A 13935-nucleotide genomic window follows, 5' to 3' on the forward strand; every position below is an offset into this window, starting at 1 on the left:
TCCCCCTCAATATACTGATAGAAAAAAATAACTTGCTATGCTGCAATAGGAAACCATGCACCACAGTCCAAAATAATCATAAGCAAATGTAATCATAATCATGGATAAACAAATTGCCATCATTAATACTACTGATATTAATAATACTATGTACTGCAGTTCTGTGTGTGGCATGTGCAAGTGGGGTCGACTTCTGTGGGTGGGTACAAACAATGTCAAACACTGTACACTCTCTATATTTCATGACGTTCAAATTTATTATAAAGTGACATGCTAGAATGTGATGCGAGTGCTACATAGACCAGTTCTCCCACTTGGTCCAGCCACAGGGTCCGGATTTCTCCTTAGTCTCAAGTTCAAGGTCCACACAGTTTAATACATTCAGCGCCATACTTGGGTTTGGCCATGTCTCAAGCTAGTTTGCTGTCTCTGTTAAGTAGCTGTTCATTATTCACTCACTCTACAGCAGGAAACGGCACTTCACTGTACTTGAAAACAAAGTGTTTCTCACAAAGTTGATCTGTAAGCAAGTCACTTGCGGTTGATTCAGAATGACTGCAACCCAGCAACTGGGAACCAGTGACATAGACTATATCACTGTTGACTGTTCAAGTATTTGTTTGTACGTCATAAAAGGTAATAAAAAGTCATAGTATATGCCATAAAGAACTCATACTGTGTGCACTTTCCCTGTGAGGTTTTCAAATTATATGCTGGCTCCCGAAAGTGGCACTTAGTGGCACTTTGAGAACCCCTTATTTGAGATTTTTTTGTTTCAAAATTCTATTAAATGGTCTGTTTAGTCGTTCAGTTTCTAAGGGTGCTTTCACACCTGCCCTGTTTGGTTCGGTTTAAACAAACTCAAGTTTGTTTGCACCCTAAGTTTGGTTTGTTTGGGCAGGTGTGAACACAGCAATCGCACTCGGGTGTGCACCAAAACAACCGGACCGAGACCTTCTTGAAGAGGTGGTCTCGGCCCGGTTACAAACGAACTCTGGTGCGGTTCGTTTGTGGTGAGAACGTGTTCCGACCTGGATCCGAACCAACTGCAGTCACATGACACATTGTTTGGGTTAAACATGAGCATGTTACAGTCCTGGAGGATTATTAATGTGCACCTCCTCCTGTACTGCCTTAATATGCACATTCAGCACATCCAATGCATCAAAACATTGTTTTCTAGTTGGAGCCGCGCCTCGTTTTCAAACTGTATGGTTTGACTAAAATGAACAATGACAGCAATATAGTCCACGATGACCAGCGCTAAACTCAACCTGTGTAGTTGTCCCTCCATTGTGACATTAGAAAGTGTCACATTTATCTTGCAAGTGTACTCGTCTTCAACATTTTGTTTACTTCCTGGATTTTTCCCGCATGGAAATTCTGACCAATCAAGAGCAGCTTTCTCACGCAAGGCATTTGATCTGGTCCGCTTGTAAATGCTGCCGTGAGAACACGAACCAACTCTAGGCAATTATGCAGCTTTGGAAAAAAATGAGTCCCTGATTTGAACCAAAGCAAGACAACTCTTGGTCTGAAAGCACCCTAACAACTTTTCATTGGGGGGGAATTCCTCTCAGACCCCCATCTAGGAAGAGGTGTAGATGTAAAACGGTCCCCCTCAATGTTAAATTCATGATTACAGCCCTGCCTTACTTTTAACAAATACAAAGCATATGGAACCCATTACTTTACTATTGGACTCCCTCCTTTGGCTGCCAGTGTAGTTCAGAATCCAGTATGTTTGTTACTGCATAGTAAAGCCTGTGGGTAAAGTTCTAAATTGTTGTGCCCATAAAGTGACTCAAAGTCTCTTAGGTCAGCTCCCTTAAGCCAAGCCTGGCTTAAAAGGACAGCTGCTGTCTTTGCCTCTAAATATTAACAACAGTTTCTCAGTGGTGGCAGTTTAGAGATAAATTCACAAAGTGCAAACTTGTCTTTGAGAGTTCAAAGATTTATTGCAAAATCCATATTAATATTTGCAAATGGATCCCCAAGCTGGTCAGCCAATAGACAGATGAAAGAAGTTCAGTTGCCAGTACTCATACAGGCAGTCATGCATCACAACATCCTTAGTTCTCACCCTTAGCAGATGTCTTTTCATTAACACACTGTAATTTGTCTGTACCGCCAGACTTTTGTCTGGTCTGTCTCTGTTTCCTGGGAACTGGGAGTCAAAGCCTAGACCCAACAATGTGTTTTCAATAACATTTTTTGTTACACTTCCTATTCTAGGAAAAAGAAGCAGAGACACATGCAGCTCCTTTGGCTGCCTCAGTTGGTGAGGCCAAAAAGGACAGGAATTGCCAGTACATTCTGTCACTGATAATCAAATGAAATGATTTTTTTAAACAAACATATTAAGACTCGCTTTTTTTAACTTATGTTTTTGCTCTTTTGTTGTTTCTTAATTCAAATTTGTCTCTTGTGTTTGATATTGTACAAATGAATGGTGAAGCACTTTAAAAAAATGTTTAGAAAACTGCCAAATACCACATACTTTATTAACATATGTTAATAAAGTAGAGTAACGTAAGGGCCAGTGTCATAATGCAATATCTGGCTTAATGTGGAAACAGTTAGGGGTAGGAGAAAAAATCGATACAGCATAGTATTGCAATATTTGTGTGGCAATATCTTATTGTCACACAGTTCCAAGTCTCAGTTTTTTAAATGAAATAAACCATTAATACTACAAATACAAATTAAACTTTAGGTAGCCTACTTGAATAATAAAATCAAATACTTTTTCAGTCCACTACATACATTTTACTGCAAAAAAGCCATGCTGTAGCCTTTCTTATTATATGCTGACAAAGTTTTACTTTGGGGACATTATTTGCAGTTGGAAAAAGGTGATAAATCACAACATATCAGAAAAATGTTATCGCAATCCTCAGTATATTGCAACACATTTAAAATTGCAATAATATTGTATCACGACTGAGGTATCGTGATAATATCATATGGTGGAGCCTTTGGTGATTCCCACCCTTAGAAACAATACTGGAGGATTATAGCTGGTCTACTTGGCACAAAGCCTATTTCCACATACTGTTTATGTAATGGGTGGACTCTAGTGTTGTCTATGCTGTGTTGATATAGAGGCCCAGACCATGGATATCTTTGACGGCGAACACAGTAAGAGAGGTACAAATAAAATCCTCCATCAGTTACGACCATATGAACTGTTACATTCAATTCAATACACTAAAACACAATAAAACATACCTGACAGCAAGAGGTAAAACCAAATCCATATTAACTCGAACCCCTATACAAATTAAGTGACATGGGAATATGTTAGCATAAAATGAACTTTATGTCTCTAACTTTATGTCGCTTACCTCTTCCATGGAGTTCAACAGCAAAAGGGGAGAGGCAAGGCGGGAGATGCCCCTTTAGAGGTGGGGTACACCCAAAGGTGAACGTAGGGGTACAGAAACTGAGTATCAAACGTTCCATATTGACTATGAAGGCCTAAGCATGTCAGGTACATTTGACTTTGTTACACATATTACTGCTGTATGACTGACCATGTTACAGTTAGTCACACTGTATCATAGTTACACAGTTGTCATGTTTTGATGACAAAATCTTAACTAGCAGGAAAAAACAGTTCCTTAAAACTGTACATTTGCAGTACTTGCAGAAATATGTGGAAAATCTCCACTTCTAGAATCTGCCCTATACTCCTCATATAGTAACATGAACACATACAGCTGTGTCAGTGATATGGACGGATCTGAATTCAGTGGGAGGGACCCAATAATCCTGTACCTTTTTCTCATGCTATGCACATCCAAGTCAGCAGAGTATTGCATAATGTAACAGAGAGGGGGTGTTGCATAATGCCAGATCGCACTGTTGGCAGTTGGCATGGTGGATCACCGGCCTCTGGTCTTCCGTTGTTGCAATACTCAAAGCCAGAGCAATCACAAACACCAACGTGGTATTGTATAGCAATAAAAGTGTCAATAAAGTGCAATAACCGTGCTGCAACTGCCCTAATTAACACTGTTGCAAAATGACAGATTGGGAGATTAGCCAATCAACGCGTGCGTGGGCGGGGCTTGTCTGAAAAATTAACCAATCTCTAAACATAGCAGCAAATATCCCTCGTGAAAGAACGGCTGCATTGTATGCGAGCGTCACCACATTCAATGTTGCTTCGTGTAGCAACAGTAGCTTGTTCTCACTACTAAAATTAGTGACCTAGATTTTCACTAGCGATGCGGTTAAATGTCACGAGCGGGTGTGTAGAGGTATCTGCCGTCTTCATGTCAAGAAAAGAAAAGTCCTGGAGCTAACTCGCGGTTTACGGGGGCGTTCAGCCTACAGCAGAACTTCTGCAAGGACTTTGTTCAGAGTTTAAATTCACACTAAAATCGCCAAAATGGAGATTCACGAAGGAGCAGCAGCGACAGGCGACAGCGTGCTCGACTTCTCCCGTCTGAATCTGAACACATTCAGTGCTGACAGTGTGAGCGACGAGAGGAAAAGGGACACCAGACAGCTCTACTTGAACTACAACCGACTGAATTCGTTGCCAGCGTCGGTCAGCCTGTTCTGCAACCTCGAGTTTTTGGACATTAGCAACAACGGACTGTCGGCCATCTGTGAGAGCATTACGCGACTGACCAGGCTGAGGACACTCATCGCCAAGAACAACCGCCTGGACCAGTTTTCGCTGCCCAAAGAGTTCGGCTCTCTGCAGCTGGAGGTGTTGAACTTTAGTGGGAACCGATTTGAGGAGATCCCGCTCCAGTGTATGAAACTGCTGCGTCTGCAGTCGCTTTCACTCGGCGGAAACAGACTGAAAAGTATACCTGCAGAGATAGAAAACCTAACCAGGTAAGCAAATATTAGAAACAGGTAACACCAGAAGCTGAAAAGTTAACGGTTAGCTAACTTGACACAGCCATTAAAAGTCCGAGTGAGTAGCAAGGGCAGGTACCCAGCGAGGGGCCACTTTCAAATAACGTTACTCACACACAGTCAGTTGTAGCTAACAGTTAGCTAATGTTACTTTAATCGACGATATTCCACAACTAGATACAAATAAATCACAATAATGGACGTTGTGGAGACAAAGAAGACAACCAATGTTATTCCTCTTTGTCATATTCCGTATGAGGAAGGAATGTCGAGTTTATATCACTGTCATTAACCGATAAGGTCATTAACGTTATCCACATTAATTCTAGCCGTTGGTTCGCTTCAGTTAACCGGTAACCTTACATGACATGGAACGCACGTGCGCTGCTATGGCTACCTGCTGTGTTACCGTATATAATTTGCCTGTATGCACTGATTTACAATGGCAGTAAAACTGTTGACAGGGACTTCTAATTGGCAACTACTAAGGAATATCAAATTAGAGTTGAAATGATAGCTCCCTTAGTCGATTAGTTGATTGTTTGTTTGATAAGTAATTATGCTGTTGCAGTGATTTTTCAAGCAAAGTCGTATGTGACAAACTGTACAGCTGAAATAAAATAAGTCTATTAATGATAAAGCAGATCATTTGACTGACCAGCTATTTTAATATTTTATTGTTTTTATTGCTTTAGGGACTGTTCTGTATTTATAAGAGGGGAGGGGGTGGTGCAAAAAGGGGGATGCATGTCAAATAACTTTTTAAGCACTGGGGAGGGAGTCAGTTTTTTATTTTGCAGGGTGTGTACAGGTCCTTAAAAAGTCTTAAAATGTCTAAAATTCAATGTTACATTAGTGAGGCCTTAAAAATCATTGTAGTCTTAAATTTAGAATTTTGAGGTCTGAACTACTACAAACATTTCATCTAATTTCTTTTATCCCTAACACTTACCTCCTCACAAGACCAAATACGCTACTTTCCAGCAATGCTTACCTGCTTAAATAAGTAAAACATGATTTGTCCAAAAATCTGTCCTAAATTTGGTTAAAAGGTGTCTTGAATGAGTCTTAAAAAGCATTGCATTTAACTGTCTGATACCTAGACACCCTGTTTTGGCCTAGGGGAGGGCCATACAATATAAATGGCTGTACCTTTTGTACTTATTCTACTGATAATTTCTTAAATCGTCAAAATATACCATTATTATTATTATTAAAAATTATCATTGGATTTTTACATTTCCGACGGTCCATGAACACAGTATGTGGGTGAAAGCCTTCCCTCAGAAAAAAAACCATAACCATATTTAAGCTTAATATAGTTATAGTTCATCGAAATCACTTTATTCTACTTGTCTCATTTAAAATTTTACCAAAAATAAATTGTTTGCACTAACGAAAAGAGTAAAAAAACAAGGCTTTTTTTAACTCCAGAATTTTGTATTCAACTTTTAACTTTCAAACATGAAATGTTAAGTTTTTCAAATCCGACAGCGACAACCAACCAATGCATTTCCTCCAAGTCACTCAAGGAAGCTCAAGGAAAAATACAAAGTCACACCCAGCTGATTGATTGGCATCTTTTGCATGTGTGACAGTTTACAGACTAAATAATGATTAATCAAATAATTGAGAAAATAAGCAACAGATTAATTGATAGTGAAAATAAATAGTAATTGCAGCGTTACATCAACTACAATGTAGTTGAAGAAATAGCCTTGTAAGCCAGTGTCATAATGACACAGGACAAAATGCCTTTTTGGAGCATACACTCTCTCCAACCACGTTGACCTTCAGCCAAATAGTCCCTGAAGTTGGGAACATTGCAGAAGTTTACCCTGACATTTAAAACCTTTGATGCTTTCTTGTTTTGTATTTGACAGAGTCAGCTTTTATCTGTATGCTGCATGTGCTCCATATGGAAAGCTCTGAATCCCTTTAAATCAGTTGTGTCATATAAAGTACTATAAACCTACTTCATCACACTTCACCTGCTTTTTCGCTTGAGTCAGAGCAGTTGACCCACTTATTTAACCTGGCAACAATATTTGTAAAACTGTTGACACTATCCCTTACACAGCCACACCCAGGTGGCAACCTGTGTAGTTTTTGAAAGTGTAATTCACATATGGTCAGTTTATCCCCCTCTTTGTAGATGTTACTGTTTTTATGGGTATTTTGGTGTTTACCACTCTGTAACCACTTATACATCTGTCTGTTTGTGTCATGTTCATTTCCAGGCAGTTTATCTCGTAAACAATGTGATTCATAGTGTAAGCAGGGAAATTGGTTCATTCTGTTCCAGTAATTACCCCAAACTGATTAAACGATGATAGGAAAGAAGTAGTGTCATGGAATTTTTTAAGACACATTAATTATTGTGATCAAATGTATTCAAAGTGAATAAACAAAAGATACAGCAAATACAGGCGGAGTCACTGCTAGAATTACACGTGGCCACACTGGAGAGACAAATAGTTTTTTGTATATCTAGAAATTCTGAAAATAAAATACAAAGTATGGTGAAAGAATAGGACTGATGACAAAACAGACAAGAGTAATGACACAAAACAACACTTAGTGTGTGCAGCAGTCAGTTTAAATCTTTCAGTAGAAGCATTTTTTCTGATAGCGTGGAAGAAATTGACAGAAAAGGAGGCCAGCCATGAGGTCATTTCTTTCTTATCACTTCCAAGTTTAACAGTAGCAAGTCACACAGTGACCCACTGTCAGGCCAAATAGCAAACACGCATGCAATCACGCTAGTGTGGCACATCCAGTGATAAAGTGAATAAGAGGTAGAGGATGAAAAAGGCCACTTAATTTAAAATCTCATGTAGCCAGCTATTATTCATTTGAAGATATCTTGATTCTCTACACAGCCGGCTTGTTCCAATTTTCTCTTTTACAGTGCATGAATTAGCTTAGCAGCTAGCACACTTTCGCGACTCATAGCTTAACAAATTATTAGCAAAACTTCAAAGTCAAAATGTCTGCCATGAAGAAGCCCCATCTGCATGTCATTTTATATGTTTTAAGATGTTGTTTCCCTTTTCATATTTTTTTCTTTAGACCAGTGTCATAAAGTGTACTTATTTTGAATCACAAAATGCTAAAACACACAGTCTAAGCGTGGGTGAACAGTATATAACTGTAAATCATCTACGTGATATAGGCTAATATGTCTTAATGTGTTTGGAGAAGGAAACCTAAATGCAGTTTCTCTTGGGTGAAATGGCCCAGAAAAAAGGCTTCAATTTCGCTTACTTGTGAAAATTGCCAGCTTTTTATATCGTCCCTGACACACACCATCGCCAGCCATCCTCAATCTCTGGTGGCTGATTTGTGTCACTGTGTCGGTGCGGGCAGTGAGCAGACCCTGAATGTCTCAGTCCCCGTCACAGAGGGGGCTTGCTCAGTGCTCAGCCACCAAGGACAGTATAATGGTTTCCTGTCTCGCAGTCGCTGTGTCATCAGTTCCAGCAGGCAGATGGCCTGACAGCTTACTTTCGCTGACCAGCCATCCATTTCTCTCTCCTCGTCTCTCTTTTTCACTCCCAATTATGCCCCCGTGTACCCTATACATCCATTAACCTACCAGTGTCCTTTTGTTGTCTTAATACACAACAATTTTGTTGTCTACTAAACTTGGAAGCAGTGATTTTGTGATCATCGTGTGTTTAATTAGGTTTATCTTTGTTAAGAATAGTAAAACAGATGTAAATTTATTCCATATCTTATCTTCGCACATGTGGGTGATGCATAACTGTGTGTTACTGTGAAAATGTCCTGAGGATCTGAGATAATTTTGGATTTGTTGTTGTCTCTCTGTCTTTTGTCTTTGTGATAATTTGCGTGGCCCCCACAAATAAATTCAGCCACACAGAGACACAAGCACCTGCACACTACTGTAACTCTTCATCATATAATCATGTGTCTTTAGCGCCCCCTTGTGGAATGTGTCAATATTGCGTTTTTTTTCTGGCTTAGGCACTATCATCAAAACTGTAGGCTATTTTTGCAAAACTACACACTAACCACAAAATCTTACACTAAACCAGCAAAACATAAAGCAAAGCAAACAATTCTTGCAAAACTCTTCTTAAAAAATGTGTTTTTGTTCCAATACAGGACACAAAAACCATCATCATAGCATAAATGAAAAACACTTGTGGCTTTTGCTTTTCCTCTCTGCAGGGCATAGCAATTTCCAGTAAAGTTTTGTCATACGTGAAGTAAACACATACATACAAGTATTCAAATGTGTAAAATATGGATCTTTATTCCAAACATAACACAATACCAGTACAAATAATGAGGAAAAGTACATCTTTTCTGTTTTTCTATGTTTTAACCCTTAAACAACAAAACCAAAGTAGTTTAGAAGAAAATCAAAAGATTTTCATTCAGGAACAAAACTAAGTCTTGCTTAATCTTGTTTCCTTGTGGGTGTGACCACAAGACTTCATCCACATCTCTCTATCTAACATTGGGTTTCATTGTTGTTAAAACCAGCTGTTTATCTGTGGCCTATTTATAGTACACAAACTCTGATTTATTAGAGAACTCGGTTCCTAGAAATGTTTTCACAAATGTCAGTGTGGAAATGCAGTCGGCCAAATAGTATAGCAATGTAGTGACCAGTGTTTGCAGTTTGCAATGAGTGTGTTATGAAATTACAAACTGAGTGTAAAGCAGAGAGAGTGCATTCTGTTTTTGAACACTTAGTAAATGCATGGGTTGCAAGTGTAAATGGTTTCAGAGATAGTGCTTCAGGAATCACTATTGGTGTTAAAGCATGCAGAATAAAAACCATAACCCGGGGCCATGCGGCTTTGTTGGCCAGGGAAGTTCCCTTTTTATAATGTCTTAACCTCGTGTGTAAATGTGGGTACCGCGTCAGCTTTTATTACAAACTGCAGATGCTGAAGCTGAACCTCTTAATAAAAAAAAAAAAAAAAAAGTTTGTATTTGAAGTAACTTGAAAAATAGATAATAATTTTCTTTTAATTTTGGGATCCCATAAAATAGAGCACCGAGAACAATAAAAAAATCCCCAAATAGTGTATAATCACTGTCATATTATCCTGTACTGTGGGATATTATTCAGTTAGATAAACATAGCAAATTCTAAATTGACTCTTCTCCTCTCTTTTTTTGTCCCTTAGTTTGGAGCTGTTGTATCTGGGTGGAAATCACATCACAGCCATTCCTCCTGAAGTGGCTAACCTGCCCTACCTCAGCTACCTGGTCCTATGTGACAACCGCATCCAAAGTGTCCCCCCGCAGCTCACCAGGTAACAGCACATACACCACCACCGTGTAACCTTCAGTAAACAATGTCCAGATTACATGAAAGCCAGGTGTGCATGTGCTGTTTCCCTGCGTGTACCTGATAATTGCACACACCTGCAGTCATGTTTTGTAGGTAAAATCATTTCTCTGTTTTACTCCAGGCTCCACTCGCTGCGATCTTTGAGTCTCCACAACAACTTGCTCACTTTCCTGCCAAGGGAGATCCTCAGCCTGGTGCACCTGCAAGAGCTCAGTCTCCGTGGCAACCCGCTGGTGGTGCGCTTCGTCAAGGAGATGACCTATGACCCCCCGTCACTACTAGAGTTGGCAGGACGTACAGTCAAGAGCCGAAATATTCCCTACTCCCCCCACGACCTGCCGTCAAACCTGCTGCGCTACCTAGACCTGGCCAGCAAGTGCCCCAACCCCAAGTGTGCCGGTAAGACTGTTTTTTCACAGTGTTTTAAGTAAATGCACAGACTGAAGTTGAGTTGTTTTTATTTGATAAAATGTTAGGATTTTTCTACTTTTTTTTTTCAGCCCTTTTGGCTTGAGATCCCTTAAAATGAGCAGTTGTCCACTATTATAATACTATGCTGATGTGTCCATACATTTGCACAGAGTAAAACAAGTCACTGCCCTGCCACTTGAACCTGGCTTTGTTTTTCTGTCACTCTCTCACTCTCTCCAGGCGTCTACTTTGACTCATGTGTGCGCCAGATCAAATTTGTAGACTTCTGCGGAAAGTACCGGCTGCCCCTCATGCACTACCTGTGCTCCCCAGAGTGCACCTCTCCCTGCAGCTCCAACCCCCAGAGCGACGCAGAGTCTGAGGATGAGAGCAGCGTGCCCGCATACCGCCTGCAGAGGGTGCTTCTGGGATAGTACAACACGGAGGAGCCTGTGACCCTCCGGAGAAGCCTTGTCAGTCTGTCACTGTTTTTAGCATTTATACAGAGATGAACTTGGCTTTCAGACTTGACCACACACAAACACACATACATCTCTCACACACACAGTGATACAGTTTAACAGTCAGCCTCCTGCTGGTGTCCTGAAAAGACTTCTACTCCATTTAATGGAACTTTTCAGACAGGAATCTGTTCCCTTTCTAACACTGCATAATATGAGTCAACAAAACTACATAGTTCCCATGCAGCCATGCAAATCCACAGTATGTCAGTCGTGACTCCATCAAAGTACTGGTCTCATGGTCGAGCATGGGAGGGCAGTAAAACTCAGTGAAGGCTGAAGGAGCGGCAGGGTTCTTTGCCCTTTCAGGGCAGCATAACTTTCATATGACACTTGGTGCTTTTTTTGTAGCAACAGCACATTATTCTGCATTTTCTGAAAGTTTTGACATGACTTGTTTGACATGTTTTGTTGTCCAGCTACTGCTCACACATGGACAGCTTTTGTTTAAATTTCTCATGCCAGGTGAGCGTCAAAGCTGCTATGCCAATAAGGAAAACAGTCTAGGACTTTATAAAACATCCGCAGAAACTACAGTACACTAAATTGATTGAGTATGATGAGTGAGATGGCCTTATATGCACTGTGTGTGGTCCTGTTGGGTAAAGTTTTGTGCAAGTACACTGTCCCACACAGTAGTAAAAGATCAAGGCTTATCTGTTTTTGTAAGAGAGGTCCAGCTGCAGAGCTCCAGGCCCGGGCCCACCTCCTCCATCGGATCTTTTCCAGCCCTAGGCATGGAGAAGGAAGTCTGAAATCATGTTCGCCTACCAGAGACAGTCTTCAGGATATGATAGCATGTGTTCATTAGTTTGAATAAGACACACACGCTTAACAATACTGCCTAATATTTAGTTATTAAACTATAACTTTAAAAGTTAGATAATAAAACGTTAAGCAACAAATTCTAACCTTATAAGTTGCTATCATTTGCTAGCTATGTTAACGTTGTTAGCAAAGTAGCGGCAGCTGAAACAGACTTAATACAATGTATTAAATATATGCTACATAGGGTATTATACTTATTAACAGTACACTGTGCAATATAATACAGTGGCATGTAAACATTATTTACTGATAAGGAAGCCCAATAAACAAACATGATTTTCCACCATGGGTCCGGGCAATGTAGATGGTCCCAGCACTGGAGGTGGGCCTGAGCCTGGAGCTCTGCAGCGGGACACTATCGGTTTTTGTCAGCAGCATAGTCACTGCGCATCAGCCGTAAACATTTTTGTCCCGATGGCACAGTTGTTATTAAATTAATCCAGAACACGAGTTAAGTGAGCGTGTGGAAGAAAGCTTGTCCAGGCTCACTTGCAGGAAGTGGATGTGGGGTGGACCAGGGAAAACCATTCACTGTGTTCACACAGAAACAATAGCTATTCAGCGAAACACAGTGGCAGCCTTCATGTTTATGTTCAGGGCTGTTAGTTTTCTCTGGGCATAAGAATATGGATGTGTGTGTGAATGGAGCCCACAGTTCTGAATTAATTCTTTTGAGACAGAAACCTTCATTTTTAACAGGAAATGTTTCTGTTCCTGGTTACATCTCTTCCTTCCTTCTTGTGTGGAAAGCTGGGAGATTTTAAAGGCCTCCCCGGCAGGTCGTGTCCATTAGCGAGGAGGAAAAACCTCCCACCGGCTTCACATTAGACCTTAATGTTTAGAAAACAGAAGAACGCTTCTCTATGTTACAATAATCTCTACTAGAGCATCTAAGTGCCTTTACTAACAGTGACTTCTAACACAGCGGTACGAAGAAATGTGATACATGCACCCTGAAATGTGACAAGATTAACAGTATGAATTATGAAGTCATTTTTTGAGTGATTTTTGTACTCATCCGCTAACAGCAGTAAAACATAACCTTTTTATAACAAAATGCTTTTATAGAAATCCTTTTTCAAATGTTAAACACTATGGTACGTATTTAAATGACCTAAAGAATAGATGGCACTTAAAAAAAGCAGAAAATATATTGAGATGTATTAATTGTATTTACTTGTACCCCATTCAGATAATGTAAGTAGACTGTACAGTATATAATAACAAAAATAAAGACTAATTGTAATATCTTTCAAATGTGTTTGTGATTTTAAAGTTTCAATTGAATTAGAAACACAAATCGGGCACAACAGCTGCCAGAGAGTTTGAAGTGTGCATGCTTACATGAACCATTTTGCAGTTTGAATGTGTCCAGGTTTCATTTGCATATGAAGGTGAGTTCATTATCGAGGCTGAATGCCTAGAGACCCTTTCTGTAACCAAGAGAAGCCAGGCTGAGCGCATTCTGCCTCGCACAATCTGCTAATCCTCTAACATCACCTGCCAACAGCCATTAACCACTTTGTTTCCTCTTCTCCCGTCTCTCTTTACGCTTTCTGTTCCTACCTCGGCGTCTCATTCCATTTCTTTTCACCTCGCTGTTTCTTTCAGTGTGGCTGGCAAGAGCGATGCTTCGAGTATCACATATTTTGTTTGTTTTCAATGGTCTTTGACCGAGTCACAGTTGGGTTCCAGTGTTGTTGCAGTGTTTCTATTTTCCTTCTTGTTCGCCCTTTCAAACCTGTCTACCAACAGCAGGCACATATGAAACAGTCGAGCACGGTGTGTGGAGTTGTATTACACCCAAAGCCTGTGTGCACATGCGCTTACACTCCACATGCTTTATATGTTTGACAGGAGGATGCTGTCACAAATGCAACCTGAGATGCAGCTCTGATGCAACCATGATGAACTGGAAGCAATGAGTTGTGACTGGCAGATGAGGTCTCAAAAATGTAAGAT

General features: G+C 40.2%; 1 protein-coding gene across 2 annotated transcripts; it reads left to right on the plus strand.

Annotated features, from left to right (window-relative positions):
* The first annotated feature begins 4118 nt into the window (after positions 1-4118).
* On the plus strand, positions 4119-13230 carry lrrc58b (leucine rich repeat containing 58b). 2 transcript variants are annotated; one of them, XR_004501251.2, is made up of 5 exons: positions 4119-4854; positions 10047-10175; positions 10335-10612; positions 10865-11819; positions 12314-13230. XR_004501251.2 is itself a non-coding variant. In XM_033618180.2 (4 exons), the coding sequence occupies exons 1-4, from the start codon at positions 4397-4399 to the stop codon at positions 11056-11058; spliced, it is 1059 nt and encodes a 352-aa protein (XP_033474071.1). In that variant the 5' UTR covers positions 4119-4396; the 3' UTR covers positions 11059-13230. The 2 variants fall into 2 exon arrangements, 1 of the variants encoding a protein (XP_033474071.1); XM_033618180.2 differs by having other exon boundaries at positions 10865-13230.
* Positions 13231-13935: the final 705 nt, after the last annotated feature.

This window comes from Epinephelus lanceolatus, chromosome 14, assembly GCF_041903045.1.
Source record: "Epinephelus lanceolatus isolate andai-2023 chromosome 14, ASM4190304v1, whole genome shotgun sequence".
Taxonomy (NCBI): domain Eukaryota; kingdom Metazoa; phylum Chordata; class Actinopteri; order Perciformes; family Serranidae; genus Epinephelus; species Epinephelus lanceolatus.